We start from the raw sequence: 27,049 nt of genomic DNA, 5'->3' as shown, positions 1-27,049 counted from the left end.
TATCCTTGATCTCCAAGTCAAACTCTTGGAGCAACAACACCCACCACATCAGACGCGGCTTGGACTCCTTCTTACTCAATAGGTATTTTAAGGCTGAGTGGCCAGTCTGTATAATCACTTTACTCCCCACCAGCTATGATCTAAACTTATCAAAAGCAAAGACCACAACAAAGAACTTCTTCTCCATAGTGGAATAGTTGACTTGAGCATCATTAAACATCCTACTTGCATAGTAGATGGGCCTAAACATCTTGTCTTTTCTTTTCCCCAGAACTGCCCCAACAGATACATCACTAGCATCACACAATATCTCAAATGGCTAGATCCAATCAGGTGTCATCATAATAGGAGCACTCACAAGCTTTTCCTTTACCAATTCAGATGCTCTTAAGCACTTCACAGTGAAAAAAAACTTGACATCTTTCGCTAGCAATGCAGTCAACAGCTTGGTAATGCTGGAATTCTTTTTGATGAACCTTCTATATAACCCATCATGTCCCAAGAAACTCCTTATGCTTTTTACAGAAGTCGGTGAAGGGAGCGTAGAAATTACATCAACCTTAGCTCTATTAACTTCAATGCCATGTGCAGTCATTTTGTGGCTCAGGACAATTTCCTCGTTTACCATAAAGTGGCACTTCTCCCAGTTAAGAACCAAGTGAGTGGCTTCACAACGTTCAAGCACAAGCTCCAAATTCTTCAAGAAATCCTTAAAGTCATCAACAAAGAGGGTGAAATCATCCATGAATACCTCTAGACACTTCCCGTTTAGGTCGGAGAATATAGACATCATGCACCTCTGAAAAGTGGCAAGTTCATTATACAACCCAAATGACATCCTCATGTAAGCAAAAATACCTGACGGGCAAGTGAATGTGGTCTTGTCAACATCTTCTGGGCAATGGGTATATGATTGTAGCCTGAGTACCCATCCAAGAAATAGTAGCATCCATGTCCAGCTACTTTCTCGAGCATTTGATCAATAAAGGGAAGTGGGAAGTGCTCTTTCCTTGTTGCATCATTCAACCTTTTATAATCAATGCACATTCTCCACCCGGTGACTGTTCTTGTGGGGATCAATTCTTTGTCTTAATTCTTCACCACTGTCATGCCCCATTTCTTAGGTACAACATACACTGGACTAATCAACTGGCTATCAAAGATGGGGAAAATCACTCCCGCATCTAGCAATTTGATGATCTCCTTGTGCACTACCTCCTCTAAATTTTTGTTCAACTTGCGTTGGGACTGCACCACTGGCTTTCTATTTCCTTCCAACAGAATTTTATGCATGCAAATGGCTGGACCGATTCCTTGAATATCATCTATACTCTAGCTAATGACCTTATTGTGCTTTTTCAGCTCCACCAGCTTTTGCTCCTGTGTACCTGTCAAGTCATCAGAAATAATCACAGAAAAATTATTAGTTTCAAGAAAATCATTTTTCAAGTGAGTGAGGAGGACTTTCAATTCCACATTAGGCTTAGAAGCCTCCTCTTTTAGTTCTTCCTCATCAACCACTTGATCCTCAGTTTCAAGAGCTTCAGCCTCTTTCTTTATTTCAGGATCTTCATCCTCCACTGTGCTAGACTGAGTAATACACCTCTTTACAGTATCACCCATAAGCTTGTCGAACTTGTATTTTTCAGCCAATTCCCCAACAACATCTAGCTTGAAACACGAGTAGTTTGCAAAGGAAATAATATTTCATGGTGCCAGAATAGGCTTACGTGTTTGAGGATTGTAGAAATTCTTCGTGGCAAGCTTGCTCGCCGCGGCTCGGACTTTTTGGGTTGAACAATGCACCGGAAAGTAAAGGAAAATTTTTGACAAAAAAGTGCATTTCTGCGGTTTATTATGCAATCGCAGAACCATTCTGCGGACCGCATAATGGCCGCAGAGTGAGTCAGTTGATTGGGTCAGTTGGAAGCAACTATGCAGTCGACTATGCTACCGCATAACTGTTATATGGTGCATTATGCGACCGCATAACAGTTATGTGGACCGCATAGTAACCACATACATAGGCAGTTCTTTTGGCTATTTTGTAACCAATTATGCGATCGATATGCGGTCCGCATATCGGTTATACGATCGCATATGCGATCACATACCTTGTTCCAGAGCTCCATTTTTGGATTTTTAAAACCAGACCCTATTTCGTTAAATACACTCTTTGGGCCATTTTTGAGACATAATCTGATATTTTAGAGTGAGAGAGAGTGCCCTAGAGTGAGAAAGTGTTCTTCCATAATTTTTCTTCAATTCTTTCTCAAGTTTTAGAAGATTAAGAAGGGAAGCTTACTAGGTCTTCATCCTAGAGGTAAGATTCTACACCCTAAACCTTAATTTCGAAATTTTCTGAAAATGGGTAACTAGAAAGAAAACTTTCTGGGCATGAGAGTTATTTATTTTATATGCATGTGTTATCAAAGCATGTGTTATCAAAGGATGTAGGAAGATTGTTGAGCTAAAAATGGTAAAGATTGGATTGTGGGATGATGAAGTCCTTCATAAAAAGGACATTGAAACCTTATGCACACCTAGTGTTTGATAAAATGCTCAAGTGAGCTAGAACCATGATCATCTTCCAAATTTTGATTTAATTTGTTATATTTCTACAATAGATTGAAGTTGCTAAGAATTCCAGAATGTTTTAGAGTTTAAGGAAGCTCAATTGAGGTATGTTGGCTAAACTCTTCTCTTAGAATTGAATCCCACGATATTCTTGTAAATTATGTAAGTCCCGAGTGATTCATTATGAAATTGGCTATTCCGAGTAAGATTGGGTGGAACGATATATGTTCAACAAGCATCACAAATGCTCTATTCATGTTCTGTTACCAATTGAGGATGTGTTAAAATATGGGTTGTGCATTAATAATGTTTCGACTACAAGTCAAGTTCAAATGAAGGCTATTATGCCAATTTTTTTGTGAAATATCTCTATGTGTATTAGACTTTAAATTGCTCACATGTGTACTACACACTTTGATTTGAATTGTGTTTGTTGTTGATGATGAGGATGAGGATGATATTTGAAATTGATAATATGAGCATGATATACTGAATATGGAAAACGTGCCAAGAATGATCTTATAATTATGGCCGCTAGTGCCAATGAAATGAAAAGATGTGAAAGTATTATGAAATGCGATGATTGATATAAAAAGGTTGATGTCTCAAATAAGACGGCCTAGCCGATCGGGTCGTGATCGGACACCATGCCGCACACATGGTTGTGATTGTGCTGGAAATTGTAATTGAAATGATAATTGTGGTTGATGTCCCTAATGGATAGCCTAGCCTATCGGGTCATGATTGGACTTCGTGTTAAAGACGGTGGTATTGATATTGAGAGAAATTATGGTTGATGTCTCTATTAAGATAGTCTAGCCAATCGGGCCGTGATCGGACTCCGTGCTTAGAGTGCGGTGGTACTGGTTTTATGAATAATGGTATTGTGAATAATGGTATTGGTATGGTGAATAATGGTACTAGTATTGTGGACAATGGTATATCGATACTAAAAATCTCCCAATGTGAGATATGGAAATTAATTTGAACACTGTTTTGATCCTAAATTGAGGTTTGATGTTAATTAAGGCTTTCATTAATATTATGATAATCTTATTTATATTATTTGTCATTCTATTGAGAGGGTGATTAGTTATACATACTAGTGCTATTCGACAGTACTAACGTCCCTTTTGCCGGGGGCGCTGCATCTTTCAATGGATGCAGGTGGTTCCACAACAGGAGATATTGGTCAGTGATAGCAGTGCACCTTCTTCCCAGCTGACTTGGTGAGCCCCACTTCATTCTGGGGTCATGAATCTTTTGTACTTTGTATATTCTGTTTGAGGTATAGCTGGGGCCTTGTTGTCAGCATTATCATTGTACTCTTCTTTATCTATAGAGGCTTCGTAGACATAGTGTGGGTTGTGTATTGGTGCTGAAAAAGACAAACTATGCTATGTTGTGGTTGTATTAGTTGTCCATTTGAGACTTTAAAAATATTGAAACTTATGGTAAGAAATTGGTAATTGCAGACATGACCATTTTATTATTTAATTAAGGAAAACATATATTCTCTTTATTCATGAATGAGTTTGGGTAGAAGGAATCTAACAGGCTCGCTCGGTTGGGTTCACTCGGTTGAACGCCGGTTGCACTACTCGGTTTTGGGGCGTGACAAACTTGGTATCAGAGCCTAAGGTTTTAAAATGTCCTAGGATGTCTCGGAGTCGTGTCTAGTAGAGTCCTTATTATCGGTGTGTTGTCGACCACATCTATAATTAGGATGCTACATGGGCATTTAGGAATAATACCCTTCTTTCATGTTCTTGATCGTGCGATAAAGCTTGTTGTAAGATTGTTCCTCCTTTAACTCCTGAGTTGCTCTAATTTTCAGTACATGGCACCTAAGAAGAAGGCAAGAACTGGCCAAAGAGCCAATGTCACCCCAGGAGTGACAAATGATCCTATAATTGATGATGCGGGTGAGCACCCGAGGAGTGAGAATATTCCTCCAGTTACTACACTGCCTGACTCTACTACAACTAATCAGACCGCACCTGTCCCTACACCTTCTGAAGGTGCAACAGTTCCTCCAACTGATATACGAGTTCCACCTCCAGTTCTAACTTCCGATTCTGGTGTTTCTGATGTTGATCTTAGGGGAGCCATATAGATGCTGGCTCAAATAGTGGCTTCCAAGACCCAGAGGTCAAATAATGCATCCACTTCTTCGAGTCAGCCAGGGGATTCTACTAGTTCTAGGGTGAACATGTTTCTACAGTTGGATCCTCCAGTGTTCACGGGTACTAACCCAGAGGAAGATCCCCAGGATTTCATTGATGAGATGCACAAGACTCTCAGAGTTATGTGTGCTACTGAAACAGAGGGAATGAAATTGGCCTCCTACCGCCTGAAATAGGTGGCATATTCTTGGTTTGAACTATGGGAGGAGTCCCGTGAAGAAGGGAGCTCTCCGGTGAGGTGGAGTGAGTTTGCCAATGTCTTCATTGATCATTTCTTTCCTGCTGAGACTAAGGCAGCCCATACTACTGAGTTTGAGAACTTGAGGCAAGGTAGCTTGAGTGTGTGGGAGTACCATATGGGATTCGCGTACCTGTCTAAATATGCTATTTACATGCTGCCCACTATGGAGGCTAGAGTTCGCCGATTTGTACAGGGCCTTAGTCCCTTGGTAATTAATGAGACCACTACAACAGCCTTGAATTCTGATATGAACGATGGAAAGATGGTGGCATTCTCTCAAGCCACAGAGACCCGCAAATTAAGGAATAAATTGGAGTGAAAGGGTAGTAATAAGGCCAGGTCTACGACAACTTTGGTGGTTCTTCAGGTGGTGGCAAGTCAACATTGAAAGGAGGATCGTCAGGGCCATCACAATCCTTTGCTCAATCTTCGGCTAGTGCATTGCCATCAGGGCCTAGTCAGCAGCAACAGTGGAGCCGTTTCAGGCCCAGTCAGGGCAACATGGGATCCAATCAGCAGGGTCGTCATGGTGGTAGATTCCAGCAGCAGAGAAATCCCCCATGCCCTAGGTTTGGAAAGATGCACCTAGGAATATGCTACATGGACTTACCCATATGCTACGGATGCGGATTGAGGGGTTACATTCAGAGGGATTGTCGTTCATCCCGCCAGGGTGCGGGCAGGGGCATGGCAGAGCCAGCCAGTTCTACAGCTACTACATCCGCAACACCTCCTCCAGCTCGAGGCACTACAACACCCGCAGGGCGTGGTGCAGCTAGGGGTAAAGCACAGAGTTCGGGAGGATCCGGCCGTTTCTATGCTATGAGGGGTCGCCAGAATTCAGACGCTTCTCCAGATATTGTCACAGGTATATTGACCGTCCAATCTCATGATGTATATGCTCTTATTGATCCCGGTTCCACTTTGTCATATATCACACCTTATGTTGCTATGGAATTTGGGATAGAACCAGAACAACTTTATGAGCCGTTCTTTGTATCTACTCCGATTGGTGAGTCTATTTTGGCCGCGCGGGTTTATAGGGATTGTGTTGTCATGTTGCGTAGTCGGGACATCGTGGCCGATCTTGTTGAATTGAGAATGGTCGATTTTGATGTGATAATGGGGATGGATTGGCTTTATTCTTGTTTTGCCAAGCTTGATTGCCGAACCAGAACAGTTAGGTTCAAATTTTCAAATGAGCCAGTTATTGAGTGGAAGGGTGATGATGTAGTGCCGAATGGTAGGTTTATTTCTTATTTAAAGGCCACGAAAATGATCAACAAGGGATGTATTTACCATTTGGTCCGGGTTCCGGACACCGATGCTGAGGCACCTACACTTGAGTCTGTGCCTGTTGTGAATGAATTTTCGGGAGTCTTTCCGAATGAACTCCTTGGGATCCCACCAGACAGGGAGATTGATTTTGGGATTGATGTGATGCCAGACACGCATCCTATATCTATTACACCCTACAGAATGGCACTGATAGAACTGAAGGAGCTAAAGGAATAATTGAGAGATTTGTTAGAAAAGGGTTTTATCCGGCCAAGTGTGTCGTTTTGGGGCGCACCGGTCCTTTTTGTAAGAAAGAAAGATGGGTCACTGAGAATGTGTATTGACTATCGGTAACTTAATAAGGTAACAATCAAAAATAAGTACCCACTGCCAAGGATAGATGACTGGTTTGATCAATTGCAAGGTGCCAGGTACTTCTCCAAAATCGATTTACGATCCGGGTATCACCGATTGAAGATCAGGGAGCGGGATATTCCGAAAATAGATTTTAGAACCTGGTATGGGCATTTTGAGTTTCTAGTAATGTCTTTTGGGCTAACAAATGCTCCAGCAGCCTTCATGGATCTTATGAATTGCGTTTTTAAGCTATTCCTCGACTCCTTTGTGATAGTGTTCATTGACGATATTCTTGTATATTCACAAAGTCAGAAGGACCATGCTGACCATCTCAGGGTAGTTCTGCAAACCCTACATCAGCACCAGTTATATGCAAAGTTTTCAAAGTGTGAATTTTGGCTTGAATCAGTTATATTCTTGGGTCATGTAGTTTCTAGTGAGGGAATTAAGGTTGATCCTCAGAAAAATTTCAGCTGTGAAGAATTGGCCGAGGCCTACAACTCCAACAGAGATTCACAGTTTCTTAGGCTTAGCTGGATATTACAAAAAGTTTGTGGAGTAGTTTTCTACTCTTGCCTCTCCATTGACTAAATTGACGCAGAAGGCAATTAAGTTCCAATGGTCAGATGCTTGTGAAAAGAGTTTCCAGGAATTGAAAGCAAGATTGACTATGGCACCGGTGTTGACTCTACCAGAGGGTATAGATGGATTTGTGGTATATTGTGATGCTTCAAGAATCGGGCTTGGATGTATATTAATGCAACATGGGAAGGTGATAGCTTATGCTTCTAGGCAACTAAAGAATCATGAAAAGAACTATCCAACACATGATTTAGAACTTGCGGTGGTGGTATTTGCATTGAAAATTTGGCATCATTATTTATATGGGATCCATGTGGATATATTCACGGACCATAAGAACCTTCAATATATTTTCAAACAGAAGGAATTGAATCTGAGGCAGAGAAGATGGCTTGAATTACTCAAGGATTATGACATTGATATTTTATACCATCCGGGGAAGGCTAATGTTGTGGCGGATGCTCTTAGCCAAAAATCTATGGGTAGCTTAGAACACTTGGAGGCATATCAAAGGCCATTGGCCAAAGAAGTTCACCGATTAGCTAGTTTGGGAGATCATCTTGTGGACTCTAGTGAAGGAGGGGTAATTGTGCAAAATAGGGCTGAATCATCGCTTGTTGTGGAAGTCAAAGAGAAGCAATATAGCGATCCATTATTGGTGAAATTGAAAGAGGGCATTCATAAACATAAGACCATGGCCTTTTCTCTTAGCATGAATGATGGTACACTAAGGTACCAAGGGCGACTCTGTGTTCCAAATGTGGATGGTCTCTGAGGAAGAATTATGACTGAAGCTCACACTTCTAGGTATTCCGTGCATCCAAGTTCTACAAAAATGTATCATGATCTTAAGGAAGTCTATTGGTGGAATGATATGAAGAGGAATGTGACGGACTTTGTGGCAAGATGTCTGAATTGTCAGCAAGTGAGGCCAAACACCAAAGGCCTGGTGGGTTGGCATAAAACATAGAAATTCCAATGTGGATGTGGGAAATGATTAATATGGACTTTGTTGTAGGATTACCGTGCACTTCGCGCAAGTTTGACTCAATTTGGGTGATTGTGGATCGACTCACGAAGTCATCACACTTTTTGCCGGTTAAGTTTACCGACACAGCGGAGCAATATGCTCAACTGTATATCAAAAAAATAGTTAGGTTGCATGGCACCTTAATTTTCATCATTTCTGATCGGGGAGCACAATTCACTACTAATTTTTGGAAGAAATTTCAGCAAGGTTTGGGTACTCAGGTGAATCTTAGTACAGCCTTTCACCCGCAGACTAACGGGCAGGCAGAGCGGACTATTCAGACGCTTGAGGATATGTTGCGTGCTTGCGTTCTAGACTTCAAAGGTAGTTGGGATGATCATTTACCACTCATAGAATTTGCCTACAACAATAGCTATCACGCTAGTATTCAAACGGTACTGTTCGAGGCTTTATATGGTAGGAGATGTAGATCTCCCATTGGGTGGTTTGAAATTGGGGAAGCAGAGTTGATAGGGCCAGACCTCGTGCATCAGGTTATGGAAAAAGTTAAAATCATTAAGGAGCGATTGAAGATTGCTCAGAGTTGTCAGAAATCCTATTCGGATGTTCGTCGTAGGGATTTGGAGTTCAAAGAAGATGATTGGGTATTCAAATTGAGTCTGAGGTATGTCGGACCGTACAAAATTATTTAGAGGATCGGTGAGGTGGCGTACAAGGTTGAGCTACCACCTGAGATGTCATTAGTACACCCGGTGTTTCATGTGTATATGTTGAAGAAAGTAGTTGGAGATCCGACACTCATTATTCCGGTTGAGACCATTGAGGTAAATGAGAAATTGACTTACGAAGAGATTCCAGTTTCAATTATTGATCGGCAAGTTCGAAAATTGAGAAATAAAGAAATTGCCTCTGTGAAAGTGTTGTGGCGAAACCAACAGGTCGAAGAGGCTACTTGGGAGGCCGAGGAAGAAATGAAGAAAATAATATCCTTATTTGTCTGAATGACCATGTATTTAAAATTGTGATCTAGGAAAAAAAATTATAAGACTTACTTTTTATGAATTTTATACCATGTGAACAATTGGCATTAAGGGTGTTCCTTTCTGGATATGTATTGCTTATGATACCACATTTGGTGTTGTTTTGTATTATGTTACGTCGTTGGAATATGTATGTGTTGTTAGGATGTGTTTCTGGGGCTCTCTGACAGGTGGATAGACCTAGTTACAAGGGAAACTCTGGCGAAATATTTGGAGATTTTGGGAGTTAGTCAAATTTGGGGCTGCTCGAATATGGTATGAAACAAACTGAGTTGCATAAGATGCTAATGACAGATTTTTACCCTCAGTCGAGCAATTTGATGATCTCCTTGTGCACTACCTCCTCTAAATTTTTGTTCAACTTGCGTTGGGGCTGCACCACTGGCTTGCTATTTCCTTCCAACAGAATTTTATGCATGCAAATGGCTGGACCGATTCCTTGAATATCATCTATACTCCATCCAATGACCTTATTGTGCTTTTTCAGCTCCACCAGCTTTTGCTCCTGTGTACCTGTCAAGTCAGCAGAAATAATCACAGAAAAATTGTTAGTTTCAAGAAAAGCATATTTCAAGTGAGTGAGGAGGACTTTCAATTCCACATTAGGCTTAGAAGCCTCCTCTTTTAGTTCCTCCTCATCAACCACTTGATCCTCAGTTTCAAGAGCTTCAGCCTCTTTCTTTATTTCAGGATCTTCATCCTCCACTGTGCTAGACTGAGTAATACACCTCTCTACAGTATCACCCACAAGCTTGTCGAACTTGTATTTTTCAGCCAATTCCCCAACAACATCTAGCTTGAAACACGAGTAGTCGGACGCCTCTGTAACACCTCAAAAAATTTCGAAGTACTTAAGCGTAAAGCCCGGTAAAGTTTGCAAAGGAAATAATATTTCATGGTGCCGGAATAGGCTTACGTATTTGAGGATTGTAGAAATTCTTCGCGGCAAGCTTGCTCGCCGCGGCTCAAACTTTTTGGGTTGAACGATGCACCGGAAAGTAAAGGAAACTTTTTGGCAGAAAAGTGTATTTCTGCAGTCCATTATGCGATCGTAGAACCACTCTGCGGACCGCATAATGGCCGCAGAGTGAGGGAGTTGATTGGGTCAGTTGGAAGCAACTATGCGGTCGACTATGCGACCGCATAACTATTATGCGTTGCATTATGCGACCGCATAATAGTTATGCGGACCACATAACAGTTATGCGGACCGCATAGTGACCGCATACACAGGCAGTTCTTTTGGCTATTTTGTAACCAATTATGCGACCGATATGCGGTCCGCATATCGGTTATGCGATCTCATACCTTGTTTTGGAGCTCCATTTTTGGATTTTTAAAATCCGACCCTATTTCGTTAAATACACTCTTTGGGCCATTTTTGAGACATAATCTGATATTTTAGAGTGAGAGAGAGTGCCCTAGAGTGAGAAAGTGTTCTTCCATAATTTTTCTTCAATTCTTTATCAAGTTTTGGAAGATTAAGAAGGGAAGCTTACTAGGTCTTCATCCTAGAGGTAAGATTCTACACCCTAAACCTTAATTTCGAAATTTTCTGAAAATGGGTAACTAGCAAGATAAATTTCTGGGCATGAGAGTTGTTTATTTTACATGCATGTGTTATCAAAAGGTGTAGGAAGATTGTTGAGCTAAAAATGGTAAAGATTGGATTGTGGGATGATGAAGTCCTTCATAAAAAGGACATTGAAACCTTATGCACACCTAGTGTTTGATAAAATGCTCAAGTGAGCTAGAACCATGATCATCTTCCAAATTTTGATTCAATTTGTTATAGTTCTACAATAGATTGAAGTTGCTAAGAATTCCGAAATGTTTTAGAGTTTAAGGAAGTTCAATTGAGGTATGTTGGCTAAAATCTTCTCTTAGAATTGAATCCCACGATATTCATGTAAATTATGTAAGTCCCGAGTGATTCATTATGAAATTGGCTATTCCGAGTAAGATTGGGTTGAACGATATATGTTCAACAAACATCACAAATGATCTATTCATGTTATGTTACCAATTGAGGATGTGTTAAAATATGAGTTGTGCATTAATAATGTTTCGACTTTAAGTAAAGTTCAAATGAAGGCTATTATGCTAAATATTTGTGAAATATCTCAATGTGCATTAGACTCTTAATTGCTCACATGTATACTACACACTTTGATTTGAATTGTGTTTTTTGTTGACGATGAGGGTGATATTTGAAATTGATAATGTGAGCATGAAATATTGAATATGGCCAACGTGCCAAGAATGATCTTATAATTATGGCCGCTAGTGCCAATGAAATGAAAAGATGTGAAAGTATTATGAAATGCGATGATTGGTTGATGTCTCAAATAAGACGACCTAGCTGATCGGGTCGTGATCGGACACCATGCCGCACACATGGTGGTGATTGTGCTGGAAATTGTAATTGAAATGGTAATTATGGTTGATATCCCTAATGGATAGCCTAGCCGACCGGGTCGTGATCGGACTCCATGTTAAAGACGGTGGTATTGATATTGAGAGAAATTGTGGTTGATGTCTCTATTGAGATAGCCTAGCCGATCGGGTCGTGATCGGACTCCGTACTAAGACTGTGGTGGTACTGGTTTTGTGAATAATGGTATTGTGAATAGTGGTATTGGTATGGTGAATAATGGTACTGGTATTGTGGACAATGGTATATCGATACTAAAAATCTCCCAATGTGAGATATGGAAATTAATTTGAACACTGTCTTGATCCTAAATTGAGGTTTGATGTTAATTAAGGCTTTCATTGATATTATGATAATCTTATTTATATTATTTGTCATTCTATTGAGAGGGTGATTAGTTATACATACTAGTGCTATTCGACAGTACTAACGTCCCTTTTGTCGGGGGCGCTGCATCTTTCAATGGATGCAGGCGGTTCCACAGCAGGAGATATTGGTCAGTGATAGCAGTGCACCTTCTTCCCAGCTGACTTGGTGAGCCCCACTTCATTCCGGGGTCATGAATATTTTGTACTTTGTGTATTCTGTTTGAGGTATAGCCGGGGCCTTGTTGCCGGCATTATCATTGTACTCTTCTTTATCTATAGAGGCTCCGTAGACATAGTGTGGGTTGTGTATTGGTGCTGGGAAAGACAAACTATGCTATGTTGTGATTGTATTAGTTGTCCATTTGAGACTTTAAAAATGGTGAAACTTATGGTAAGAAATTGTTAATTGCAGACATGACCACTTTATTGTTTAATTAAGAAAAACATATATTTTCTTTATTCATGAATGAGTTTGGGTAGAAGGAATCTAACAGGCTTGCTCGGTCGGGTTCACTCGGTTAAGCGTCGGTCGCACTCCTCGGTTTTGGGGCGTGACAGCCTCATTGCTGGGGTATTTCATCATCCTCTTCATTTGGAATACCACTTTTTCATTGCCCACTCTGAGCATAAGTTGCCCCTCGTAGATATCAAGGATAGCTCTACCTGTACTTAAAAATAGCCTCCTTAGAATTAGAGGCACCTCTTTGTTCACCTCCATATCCACCACAATAAAGTCTACGGGGAACACCAACTTGTCCACCCGTACTAGAATATCCTCAATGATTCCCTCAGGCAAAATGGTGGTCTGGTCAGCCAGTTGTAGGGAAACTAGTATCAATTTTATCACTCCAAGCTCACCTTCTAGTTTCCTAAATACAGATAGAGGCATTAGATTAATAGACGCACCTGAATCACAGAGGGCCTTGTCGAATTTCTCACTCCCCAACGAGCATGGTATGGTGAAGCTTCTTGGGTCCCCACACTTTTGGGGAATTTTATTTTGCAATATGGCACTGCAGTGGGCATTCAGCTTGACCATTGTTGTCTCTTCCAATTTTCTCTTGCTAGACATGATTTCCTTCATGAACTTTGCATAAGTAGGCATTTGAGTGAGTGCCTCTGTGAAGGGAATGTTCATATAAAGTTTCTTGAGCATATCCAAGAACCTCCCAAAACATTTGTCAAGTTTTTCTCGCTTTATCTTTTGAGGAAATGGTAGAGCTGGCATATGTCTACTTTGTTCAATCTCCTTTTGTACCTGCCACTCTGGCCTTTATGCTCTTCACTCTATTTCTCTTCCGGTGTCTCAGTCTGCTTGTTCACCACTTGGGGTCTAGCTTTCACCACTGGATCAGTCAATGTTTTGCCACTTTTCAGAGATACAACTTTGATTGTGTCTTTTGGGTTCTTTTTAGTGTCAGAGGGAAGAGTCTCAGGAGCCCTCTCAGATAACAAATTTGCAATTTGTCCCATTTGCCTTTCTAAATTCTGGATAGTCGTGCCATGAGTCTCAAATTTTTCATTTGTTTTGTTGATGAATGCCTTCATGAGATCTTCCATGCTAGACTGATTTGGCTGTTGTGGCTGTTATTGCTGTCTCTGCTGGTTCTAAAAACCTGGTGGTCCTTGACCTTGGGGTCGAGGATTATTTTGCTTCCATGAGTTCAAACTCCCACTAGGTGAACTCCACGAAAAACCTAGATGTGTTTGCCCCATAACATTATAGTTGTTCCCACCTTGGTAGTTTCCTTTATTAAAGTTCCCCACAGCGTTGACTTCCTCAGCTGATGCTTGACACTCATGTGTATGGTGTCCCATTCCACAAAAGTCACATGCTGCTTGTGGCCCACTCTGCACCTTGACCAATGTCAGCTTTCTTTTCTCCTTGGCCATAGTGTCTAGCTGGGCTTGCATGGATGTGTTAGAGTCCACCTGGTGAACCCCAACTGATTTTCTTCTATCATTACTCTCAGCAGGCTACTAGTTAGCATCATCAGATAATTCATCAAGGATTAAGACAACCTCTTTCGGAGTTTTCTTCATTAGTGGACCTCCACATGCAGTATTTAGAGTTCGTCGCGAGGAAGGTGTCTATCCATCCCAAATATCCCGGAGTTGCATCCACAAATCAATTCCATTGTGCTGTCACTTTCTGACTATCTCCTTGAATCTTTCCCAAGCTTCGAAAACCATTTTTGTCTCCTTCTGGCAGAAATTGTGGGTTTCCCTTTTGATTTTCCCTGTTTTTGCAATTGAGAAGTACTTGTCAAGAAACCTTTTGGTCATCTCTTCCCATGTCCTGATCGACCCTGTGGGTAAGCTACGAAGCCGGTGCTTTGCATCATCTTTCAATGAAAAGGAGAATGCCCTCAAGTATACCGCCTCTTTTGATACTCCATTGTACTGGAAGGTGTTCACGATTTCTTCAAAGTCCATCAAGTAAGTGCTTGGATCTTCATTCACCTTCCCTCTGAAGATGCAGTTGTTTTGGATGGTTTGAAGCAAGCCTTGCTTCAACTCGAAATTGTTTGCTGCTATGGGTGGAGGTCTGATACTTGACAGCCCTTGATTGTAGACTTGTCTGGCATAGTCACCCAATGATCTTCCAGGCCTGGGTGCTGCATTCTCAAACTGGTCTTCAACCAAGGGTCGATTTAGATTGAATCTTCGACCCCCATTATTTTTTACAGTCTCGTCGGAAATTCTCCAGGCTTCTTCTGCTGCTATTTGTGCAGCTTCTTGTTGTGCTGCCTCTCTTGCAGTTAAGTCTACTCCATTATTCTCTTTGTTTCCCATGTTCTCTCGAGTTGAAGTATGACCCCAAAAATTTTCTATTAATTCTCTTTATTTTCTTAGTTGTCGCATGTATTTCTCCAACTCTGGTTCATAGGGTATCACATCCTTTGAAGAAGATCGAGTCATACACCAGAGAAATCAAACCTATAGCCTGCACACAAGTGAGAAAACATGAATACACTAAAGTAAAAATTGGTTCCTGAATTAGTACTAAAAACAATGGCGCGTAAATTTGACCAGCGCAAACACAACACAAAATTATTGGTCGCTAGTCAAAGATAGTATAGTTTAATTATCGTCTCCACAGGCATTGGATTTAAACAGTGTTCGAATAATCTTCAGTTGATTACTATCCAGGAAAATTAACACTTGATTTGATGACTATTACTATGATTAACTACTAAATATTAAGCAAATAACAGTTTATCACAAAAGAGAGCAGATGAGCAACGGAGAAATATCAATGAGAGAAATATGGGTATTTGACTAGATAGGTGCAAGATAATTGACTCGGGATCCAATTCTTGAGTTAATTCACTCTATAATACTATTGATTCTCACGAATTCAACAGATAATCAGATTACGCTTGAAGTTAATGTTCCTCTTTCGATTAAACGTTAATTTTAGTAATTATTCCAATTGAAGAACGGTAAACAATTGCAACAATAAAATGATGGTTATGATCTAAAGGGTAACTTTTCACGAATATTTCCCTATTTTTTAGTCCGATTAACAATTCAAGAGGCTCTTTCGATTACCCATTTGAATCACGAATTTAAACTAGAGCATAAGATGTAAAGCAATTCAATATAATGCTCCTTTTTCGATTAAGCGGAATAAGAAATAACCCCACAATACTAATTAAAACTCCATCAATTAATTCTAACAATTATCAAGAATCGAATCCCTAATCAAGTTATCAAAACACCGTATCTGTCAACACCCTAATGGAGATTATTCCATAGCAATGGAAACATCATCTCAATAAGGTTTAAAAATTAAAAAAAAGCATCAATGCTAATGATTCGATACAAACACCCGTATTGAACCGATTGTAGGTTGAAATCTTGATGAATTATTGTGTCTTCTTGCCTTTGTTTCTTCTCCAATCTTTCGTAGGTCAAAAGTCCTCTAAAAATCGTGTTTTTGGTGTATTTATATCATGTAGAAATAAGCCCGGACGAAACTACCCTTTCCTAGCCGAACAAGGAAATCACTCTGACAATTTTGTACACCCGTGCAGCGCGCCACGCCGCGCCATGCGGCGCGCTTGTGAGGAAATCCAGAGAGCTTGCAAAAAGCCTGTCAGACAAAATTTGCACTGCCATGCCTCGCCTCGCAGCGCCCCATGCGGCGCATCTGTGTCTTTTTCTCAGAGTAAATTCTTTCATCCATTTTTTAACATCAAGACTTGGTGCTCGACCCCTGAATGTGATTCCGACTTAATTTCTTGGGCTTCTACTCAGACTTCAAAGCTCCAACTTGTTCGATTTATCTCCAAATTACCTTAATAGCTCGGGATCATTTCTTGCAAGGCATAAAACATGTAATAGGTGTAATTCACTATCATTTGATCTCAAACACACATAAAATGCAATAATTAGAGTGCAATACTACGACTAAAATACAGGTTTCTAGCTTACCATCAGGATCACGTCATATGAGGCTCTAGATAATATTTGATGTGGCATGTCGATCAAGTAGCTTGTACTGGATGAGACGAGGTTATTAGACCTGGAATTTGTGCAATCGGATTTGTATAAGGTATATTTGGAATAAGACTGCCATTAGTCAGTTTGAAATTTGTCAATTGTTCTTGCTAGGTGAGAGAACTCCATAACTTGTGATTTTAGATAGGTGGTTATGAGTTTCTACACATTTATTTTCATCATTAGTAGTTATTGCAGGCAGAAGATACGTTTTTGGGCATATGATTTATGAAGCACATCGTGCGGTTATGTCTAGGGAATGAATTTATGGCATGATGCATCTTGTATGGATTGATATAGTGTATATAAACACAAATCAGATCTTATAGAGAATTCTAAATGTTGAAATTTGGTTTCTAAGTCTTGTGAATAAGGTTGAAGGGAGAATCTTTGGTCGAGATCATGTAATGGACTTATATGGATTGAGGTGTTATGGGTATGTGTGTATAATGAGCTCAGGTATTTGACGGCTTTAGAATGACTCTTGGCACATTCTAGGATGAACATATCTTTAAGTGAGGGAGAAGGTAACAAACAGTCCAGTCATTTTGAGATTTAGCATTATGACCTTGAGTAGCTTCAAATAATGTATTATGACTTGCATGTATGGTTGGTTTTGATATTTAAGAGGTTCAGGATTGATTTGGAAGAGTGATTCTCAGTTCGGAAGCTTTAAGTTAGAAGAGTTGACCAAATTTGACTTTTTTGTAAATGACCTCTGATCAAAGTTTTGATGGTTCTGATAGACCAGATGGTAATTTTGGGCTTGGATGTATGTCTGGATTTTCTTTCTGAGCTTCCTAAATGATTTTGAGGGTAATTGCTGAAAGCTGGCATTTTAAAGGTTTTAGAATTGGCTAAGTTTGACTTGGAGTGGACTTTGGTGATATTGGATCCTGTTTGGTATTAGAGCCTTGGGACAGGTTCATGTTGTTATATTGTAATTATATGTGAAATTTGGTTCCATTCCGAGTTGTCTGAGTATGATTCGTCATGTTCGGTATTTGTTAAAAGAAGTTGGAAGTTTGGAGAGTTGATTAGTTTGGTTGGGCAGACAATGCTTAGTTGTGATTTTATTTTATGAGTTTTGAAACCTCGAGTAAGTCTGTATTGTGTTTATAGACTTCGGAGAGTGATTGGACGGGGTCTCAGGTGGCTCGGGAGTTTCAGACCACCCGAAGCATGTTTGGAATTGGTTGATATGTTAGTGTCTCGTGTTCTTCCCATTCGCAATGGGTGTCTCGCGATCGCGATGATGAATTTTGTCCTGTTGGTAGTTGTTCTTCACGTTCACAGGTAATATATTGTGTTCGCGTAGTGTTGGGGACCAGAAGCATCGTGTTCGCTTAGGGTCGACCGCTTTAGCATAGAGGTAAAGGCAAACTGTGGCCGGCCTTTGCGCTAGCATGGGAGCTATCACATTCGCGAGGAGACGGAACTGGTTGGGAAGAATTTAGCCTTCGCGTTCGCGAGGCTGGTCATATTTGGTCATCGCGATCACGGGAGCTCTGTTGTGATCGCAAAGAGCAGTGCCTGGGCAGATTTATTAGTTAGAAGTTTGGTACTTAGCTCATTTTATCTCATTTATCTGATTGCAAGGCACTTTGGGGTGTTATTGAAGAGTTATTTTCATCATCTAATATAAGGTAAGTGATTCCAGGTTGTTAGGAACTAAATACATGGATAATATATTGAATTTAACATAAAAATTGGAGAAATTGTTGGAAATTATGGGATTTTTCGTAGAAACCTACAATTTGGTAAAAATAGAATTTGACCACAAAACTGGGCATGGATTAGATAACAAATTATATATTTGAGTTCGTGGTGCTATGTGTAACATTTATTTTTGACAATTTTTGGAATCCATGCGCACGGGGCCGTGGTGGACTTTTGTTGCCTTTTCGTGCGAGCTTGGGAATAATTTCTAATTGATAAATTATGGGTTCTTAAGTATGTTTCGAATGATTTTCGTGTTCTTTGGCTACAGGTTGTCCGGTGTTAGTTTGAGGTGTCAGAGCAGTGTAGGAGCTGACATCGGATTTCGGAGCGAGGTAAGTCTCTTGCCTAACCTTGTAAGAGAGAAATTATCCGCTTAGGTATTCTATTTGCTATATACTATGTGTTACTAGAGCTATGTACTTACGACATGATGAGCGTACGTGTGTATGCTAGATTTGTTACACGTTCGGGTAGACTTAGACTTATACCATGCTTTAGCTGTAATACTTGAGTTAATCTTGCATGGTTAGACAATTTAATTCATGTTTTAGCCTAAGACTAGACTTTCGTAGTTTACCGAACTTTGTTATTCTAAAGACTTGGCCTGATACTGGATTAGCCGTGGAATTATACTTTCACTTAAGGATTACTCTCGTGTTGTACTTATTTGTCTGAATGTTTCGTGATGATTTAACTCATATGTATACTCGCGAGCTAGGCTAGTGGCCCGTTGAAAGTTTAATTATTCTTATGGGATCAGGTTGATTGCCTCAGCACTACTCTTATGGGATCAGGTCATTCGCCTCGGTAGGATTATATGGAATATCTGATCGCATCAACACCAGTCTTATAGGATCGGGCCGTTCACCTCAGCAGGACTATATGGAATATTTTGATAGGAAGTTAGTGTGTATATGAGCATCTGGACTCAGATTTGTCATCTTGACTAGGATTCGGCATTTGCACCTGATATTGGTCATATATACTCCATTCGAGATAGTAATTGGTACTTGAAGTTTCATATTTGGTTATTTTGTTGGAAAGCATGTTGTACATATTTATTTGTTTTGTTGTTACATGCCATGTCTCATACCTGTCTATGTCTTATGTATATCTGATTATTAGATCACTAGTAAGTGTCGATGTCGACCCCTCGCCACTGCTACTTCGAGGTTAGACTAGATACTTACTGAGTACGCATTGATTTACGTACTCATACTACACTTCTGCACTTTTTTGTGCATGTAGTAGGACAGGTCCATCCGGTGGTCATACATGCACGTAGGCGCCGCTGCTGAGGAGACTTTGGGGAGAGCTTCTTTCTATGCCTTGATCCATAGCACATAGAGTCCCCTTCCTATTTATTACTTTATTTTGTCTACTTTCTTTTCCAGACAGTTGATGTAGTAGTATTGTGTATTCCAGTAGATGCTCATGCACTTGTGACATTGGGTTTTGGAATTGTTGATCGCTTGGTCTTTTTTGTATTGGTTGATTTATCATTGGGCTTGTATTTGGATCATTGTACGAGCTTCTTTTAAAAATACTTGATACCTCACGTACGGTTAAGAACGCTTTCCGAATATTCTGATTCTCAAGTTGTTTTAAGATGTGTTGTGGACTATTAATTTTTGTGATTAGTTGTTGGCTTACCTAGCGGCAACGTTAGTCGCCATCACGACTAATGGTGGGCTTTGGGTCGTGACACCTTAACATTTTTCTTCGCTTCGAAGTTGTTGTGATATGCTTGGTGGTATTATTTGGAGAAGTATAGTCGTTATTTTCCTTAGTTGTTATCTTCATTATTCTTCGTACTTTTTGTTCTTGCTAATACATTTGTTACCTCACTTGTTATGTCTTTTGCTATCTTAATTGATATTTGCCCTTGTTGTCTTAATTGCTATATCTCTCGTTATTTTCTCGTTATTTAACTGCACAGGTTTCTTTAGCAGGTGTCTTGTCTTAGCCTTGTTACTACCTCATCGAGGTTAGGCTCGACACTTATGGAGTACATTGGATTAGTTGTACTCATACTATACTTATGTACTTCTTGTGCAGATTCTGGCATTGGTCCTAGTGGTATGCAAAGAGATAACTAGCTTGCATAGTTGAGGAGACTCGAGTTAGTGCTGCACTCTCATCCTCATGCCTTGAAGTCATATTTCTATTTATTCTTCAACTGTTTATTTGCATCAAATATTGCCATTCATCATTTCAGACATTGTATTTAGTAATGCTATAAAAGCTCATGTACTTAGTGACACCAGTTCTGGGAGGTTATTAGACGAATGTTTGGGCTTGAACTCGTTATGTGTTTTTGCGTTTTACTCTTTATTATGATATTATGTTGCTTTATGTTAGTTTTGTCCTTCTATTATTGTTAAGTGTTGGCTTGCTTAGAAATTTGTGTTAGGCGTCATCACGACCCCATGGTTGGAATTTGGATTGTGACAAGTTGGTATTAGAGCACTAGGTTGAACATATCTCACGAATCATGAGAAAGCTTGGTAGAGTTTTTAGGATCGGTACGGAGACGACAATACTTATCTTTGAGAGGCTATAAGTCTTTTAGGAAACTTCACTTTCTTTCCTTCTGTATTTGTAATGACCCGGCCAGTTATTTTGTGTATTTGAGCCCCGTTCCCCTATTTGATGGTTTTCGTATGTATGTTTGTTTGTTTGACTTGCAAGGAACATTGGTTTGGATTTAGGAAGGTTCGGGAGTGATTTGGAACACTTAGTATCATTTTTGGAAACTTAAATTGTAAGAGTTGATCGAGGTTTGAATTTTGTGTAAACGATATCGGAATGGTATTTTTAGGGTTCCAATAGGTTCATATGGTAATTTTGGACTTAGGAATATGTTCGAAATTGGATTTGGAGGTTCCTAGAAATTTTTGATCTTATTTACCGAAAGTTGGCAATTGAAAGGATTGGGGAGTTCATAGGTTTGGATGAGGGCTGACTTTAAGTTTATAGGATTCGTATTGTTATTCCAAAAGTTGTAATAGGTTCATTTTATCATTTGAGACTTGTGTACAAAGTTTGAATTTAATTCGTATTGGTTAGGCTTGAATCAGACTCTTGGTTCGACGTTTGGATGTTGATGAACGTAAAAGAAGCTTAACATGTGTTTTGATCATTGATTCTTGGTTTTGATGTTATTCATCGTATTTTGGGAATTTGGATAAGTTTGGGTTAGGTATTAGAACTAGGGGGCTCGGGTGTGATTCTAGGTAGTTCCAGACCATTGTTTCTTTGTTTGAATTGCTGGTTTTAGGATATTTTGTAGTGCTTCGCGATCGCAGAGCTTGTCTCGCGATCACAGAGGAAGGGGAGCTGGCATCTTAGTTTTCTTCTATGCATTTGTTAAGTAGGTAACACGTTCGCGGAGGGTTGGAAGTAGAAGCTTCGCGTTCACGACGGGGTATCGCGTTTGCGATGGAGAGGTGCCAGGCAGTGGGCCATTCGCGGAAGGGATATTGCGTTTGCGTAGGCTTGAATTGTACGTGGTTACGTTCGCGAAGGGAAACTTGAGCTGGGGAGTTTTGGCCTTTCGCGATCACGATGTAGGTCCCGCGATCGCGATGCATAGGCCTAGGTAGACCACTTTAAGTTGGAATTTCAGGATTTTACCCATATTATCATATTTTGAGCGTTAGACTTCGACAGTGGGAGATTATGAAGAGCTATTCCACTACATTATTGGAGGTAAGCAATTTACACTTGGATTTAACTTTATATTATGATTTTTATGGATTTCTACACCTAAAAGCTTGGATTTTAATTTGAAATTTGGGGGATTATGGTAAAACTTTTGGAAAGGGAATAATTGAGATTTTAACCGCTATTTGGAGTCAGTTTTGGATGAAACTTAAATATTTGGACTCGTATCAGAATGAGTGTACAAGACTTTGAGTTTTGTCTAGTTTAGGAAGGCCGGCCTGGCTTGACTTTGTGTATTTGATTAAACATTCTACCTTTATCATTTGGATTCGATTTCTATAGGTTTGTTTGGCGTTATTGGGTTGAAAAGTATTAACAGTTGAAAAGTATTAAGCATGCTTTTTTGGAACAGAAATAACCATAACGATTGTCAAATATAGCTATAAAAGATAGCATGCTCAAATAACACAGCCGGGACCCACAATTAGCATATAAGGATGTCAAGTAACAATTAACAGTTAAATAAAAACTTCTAAATGAATCAATAATAAGAATACATGCTCAACCGGTACAAGATCCATATACCCCGATACACAATCCATGTATTAATATGAAAAAGAGAGCGAATGTAGTTACATAAATCAAATAAATCATGAATCAATGAGTACATAGACAAAATAAGGTATACAATAATCCAATTCTACCCCGGTCATGAATATAAACTTGAAGTATATGGATCTTGTACTGGTTGAGCATGCATTCTTGTTATTGACTCATTTAGAAGCTTTTATTTAACTGTTAATTGTTTCTTGACATCCTTATATGCTAACTGGGGGTCCTGGCTCTGTTATTTGAGTATGCTATCTTTTATATCTATATATGAGCTTCATTATGGTTATTTCTGTTCTAGAAAAGCATGCTTAATACTTTTCAACTGTTGATATGTGACTCTTGTTATTCATGATATTTCTTATTTTTTCAGTTATTAATTTTGTTATTATACTTGTGTGGTAAGTATTCGGAAGCATCTAGCCTCGCCACTATTTTTTCGAGGTTAGACTTGATATTTATTGGGTATCGAATATAGTGTACTCATACTATGCCTCTACACATCATTTCGTGCAGATCCTCAGGTGATCCCTAGTAGAGCTTCTTAATTGATGTAGAAGATTTCACGGAGACTTTGCGTGAGATGCACTTCATGGATCTTCTTCGCATTCCCCGAGTCCATGTTCCTATTATATTTCTATCTATTTGTAGATAGCTTGATATGTATACAGACTTGATCTCATTTCTGTTGTTTCCTCGTGTACTTGTGCCACCTACTTTTGGGGTCGTACTGTATTGGTCATGTTTAGACATATTATTACTGTTTCGAGACTATTTCCATCTTTAATTATTAAATATCTCTGTTAAATAATGAGACAGGACTTTATTTGATGATTGTGAGTTGGATTGCTTAGCAAGTTCGGCTAAGCGCTATCACGGCCTTGAGGTGGTATTTTGGATCATGATAAGTTGGAATCAAAGCTCTAGGTTGTGTAGGTCTCACGAGTCACGAGCAGGTCTAGTAGAGTCTTGTAGATCGGTACAAAAATATCTGTACTTATCTCTGAGAGGCTACACGATGTTAGGAAACTTCCCTTCTTTCATTCCTTGTTGTGCGACTTTATTGATCCGAAGTTTGAATCCTTGTCTTTTTATTCTTTTGCAGATGGTGAGAACACATTCATCGGAAGCAGTTGGGCCTGCATTGCAGTTAGAGCCCCTGCTAAGGCAGCCATCGTGGAGCCACCAATAGCTCTAGTAAAGGAGCAGGTGTTTAAGCAGGGTGAACCAGTTGGACCAGCTTAAGTCCTAGAGGAGTTTATCACTACCCCAGTACTTCAGGATGCTCTTGTTCGATTGGTTGGTCTTATGGAGGGCTTTGCATAAATCGGAGTACTTCCTATAGAACCAGCTACGTTTCAGGCCGGGGAAGGCGCATAGACTCCCGCGATTCTTACTCCTGAGCAGGTTGTTGTTTATCAGACACCAGGTATTAGGCCGATAGTGGAGGCCGCTATGTCTGAGGAGGAGCAAAAGAGGTTTAATCAGTTCAAGAAGATGGGTCCTCCACGTTTTGATGGTGATCCTTTAGCAGTTGCACATGATTTCTTAGATGGTTGTCAGGACATTCTGCAGAATCTTTATTTGGTGGAGTCCAATGGGGTCGAATTCACTACTTTTCAGCTTCAAGGGCTAGCCAAGAGGTGGTGGCAGTCATATAAGAATAGGAGGCCAGCAGGGTCACTTCCACTCACTTGGAGTCAGTTCTCACATCTCTTGTTAGAGAAGTTCATTTCCCTCATGAAGAGAGAGGAGATGTGTGATCAGTTTGAGCACCTTCAGCAGGGTCGCATGTCTGTTACGGAGTATGAGATGAGATTCATAGAGCTATCCTGCCATGCAGCTTTTATAATCCCCACTGAGGAGGTTCATTGAGCTATCAATCAAGTATTTTTGTTATCACTAATTTACATTTGGTTTAAGACCCTTCCTATATGCTCCTATATATTTATTCCTCTTATGTTGCACGGTAGGAAAATATGTCTGACGAGCGCAAAACATAATACGAAATTGATAATCACTATTCAAAGATAACATAGTTTAATTATTGTCTCCGGAGGGATTGGATTTAAATAATGTTCGAGTAATTTCTGGCTTAATTGCTATTCATGATGATCAACACTTGATTTGAACAATTATCAACAATAATTAGCTACCAAAATTTAAGAAATTATCCATTGATCATGGAAGACAACAATTGAGAAACTAAGGAATATCAGTGAGAGAAAAAAAGGTAATTGACTAGACATGTGCAAGAGAATTGACTTGGGATCCAATTCTTGAAGTAGTTCACTCTATAATACTATTAATTCTCACGAATTTACTAGATAATTAGATTGCATTTAAAGTTAAGGTTCCTCTTTCGATTAAGCGTTAATTTTATTAAATAATCCAATTGAAGCACGGTGAACAATTGTAACGAATAAAATGATGGTTTTAGTCTAAAGGGTAACTTCTCACGAATATTTTTCTATTTTCTAGTTCGATTAATAATTCAAGAGCCTCTTTCGATTACCTAGTTGAATCACGAATTTAAACTAGAGCATAAGATGTAAAGAAATTCAATATAAAGCTCCTCTTTCGATTAAGCAAAATAATAAACAACTTCACAATACGATTTAAAACTCCATCAATTAATTCAAGCAATTTTCAAAAATCGAATCCCTAATCAAATTATCAATACACCATATTTGTCAACACTCTAAGGAAAATTACTCCATAGCAATGAAAATATTCATCTCAATAAGGTTCAAAGACATAGAAAACAGCAATGCTAATGATTCGATATAAACTCCCGTATTGCACCAATTGTTGGTTGAAATCTTGATGAATTCTTGTGTATTCTTGCCTTAGTTGCTTCTTAAATCTTTCGTAGGTCAAAAATCCCTTCAAAAATATATATTTGGTGTATTTAAACTGTGTAGAAGTAGCTCAGGACGAAACTACCCTTTGCAAGCCGAAACAGGAAAATACTCTGAGGAACATGCACAGGCGCGGCGTGCCTCGTGGCGTTCCATGCGCCACGCTAGTGGAGATTTACGTAGGGTATGTCAATTTGTTTGTCAGGCACAATTGTACTGTCGCGTCGCGCCTCACGATGCCCCATGCGGCATGGTAGTGCAAGTTTCACAGAGTAATTGTTTTTATGCACTTTTTGATATTCAGACTTGGTCCTCGACCCCCGAAGTGATCCTGGTTTAATTATTTGGGCTTTTACTCACACTTCAAAAGCTCCAACTTGTTCGATTTAGCTTCAAATTATCTTTTTAACTCGGAATCGTATCCTACAATGCATAAAACACGTACTAAGTGCAAATCACCATCATTTAAGCTCAAACACAAGTAAAATGCAGTAATTAAAGTGCAAATTACGGCTAAAATACGGGTTTCTAGCCTACCATCAATTCCTCTGGGATTCTTATATGTCAAACTTGCATTTGATTATCCTCTTTTGATCTCTTTGCACTGGCCTGAATTCAATAGAAAGCATGTCTATAAGGTTCTATTTCTATCTCTATTTGGTTCTAATTGATTCCGTATGTGTTTTCCTACATGTTTTGGTATTTGTTCGTCTGGTTCTGAATTTGCATTTTAAAAAGCATGGCTATAAGACCCCTCCTTGTTTTCTTTCTTTTGCTTCTGCTTGGTTAGTTAAAAAAATTTGAAAACATGCTTATAGGCTCTTATGTATGTCCATCCACTATTCTGACTTCTGTGTTTAGGTCAAATTCTGCAATTGCATTAGAAACTATGCCTATAGGACATCGTGTTTGAATTTGATTGTGTACACATGACTGCATATTGGTGGAGTTGGGTAAAAGAGCATTGTTTCTGGGACGAGTCTGGTTTCATGGGCCAGAATTGATATATGGGTTTGAGTGCTGGCTGTCCGCTTTGTCTTTTGGGTTTTTTCACTTTTAGACAGCGCCAGAAACTATTTACATTTGGTAGCCGAAAAAGTGTATAAAATTTGTATAATTTATGTATATAACATACAGAATGTATATATATACAAAATTTATATTGCAAAATATATATTTTCCGGCTATTATTTTGAGAGCGACTATACAGTGTCATTTTTTCTTGTCCAAATTTGGGATTTCGGAGTAGAGGCTAAGAGGCCGCGGGAGTTTGTAAGGTCCAGAGCATGTTCTACGTCTATAACTAGCTGATGTTTCTTTTATTTTACTTATTATTTATTTGGGCATGTAATAATTATTTGTAAACAAATTCCGGGATATAGTGAGTATTGGGGTTTGGGGATTCATTTACTTAGGGGAGAAAATATGCCTATAGGACTTAATATAATTCCAATATGATGTATCTATTATTATTTAGAAAACATGCCTATAGGATCTAATACAATTTCGATATCCCTTGGTCACTTAGAAATCATGCCTATAAGAGATAATACAACTTCAACATATTTCTTTTACAACTTATAAATCACGCCTATAAATATAATACATTCAATATGCCTATTCTGTCACAA

At 39.4% G+C, this 27,049-nt stretch overlaps 1 protein-coding gene across 1 annotated transcript; it reads right to left on the bottom strand.

Annotated features, from left to right (window-relative positions):
* Positions 1–9,556: 9,556 nt before the first annotated feature.
* On the bottom strand, positions 9,557–13,282 carry LOC107794098 (uncharacterized). The gene is made up of 2 exons (XM_075239028.1): positions 12,718–13,282; positions 9,557–10,074 (listed from the first exon to the last, which is right to left on the bottom strand). The coding sequence occupies exons 1-2, from the start codon at positions 13,280–13,282 to the stop codon at positions 9,557–9,559; spliced, it is 1,083 nt and encodes a 360-aa protein (XP_075095129.1).
* Between the last annotated feature and the right edge of the window lie 13,767 nt (positions 13,283–27,049).

The sequence above is a fragment of the Nicotiana tabacum genome, chromosome 19 (assembly GCF_000715075.1).
Source record: "Nicotiana tabacum cultivar K326 chromosome 19, ASM71507v2, whole genome shotgun sequence".
In the NCBI taxonomy this organism is placed as follows: domain Eukaryota; kingdom Viridiplantae; phylum Streptophyta; class Magnoliopsida; order Solanales; family Solanaceae; genus Nicotiana; species Nicotiana tabacum.
Note: the sequence above shows the minus strand (reverse complement) of the source record. Positions and strands in the feature narration are given on the sequence as shown.

Coding starts and splice junctions, on each gene's coding strand:
- LOC107794098 (XM_075239028.1), bottom strand. CDS start 13,282: ATGCCAGCTCTACCATTTCCTCAAAAGATAAAGCGAGAAAAACTTGAC. Junction 10,075..12,717: donor GAGGCTATTTTTAAGTACAG/GTAGAGCTATCC, acceptor GAGGTGTTACAG/AGGCGTCCGACTACTCGTGT.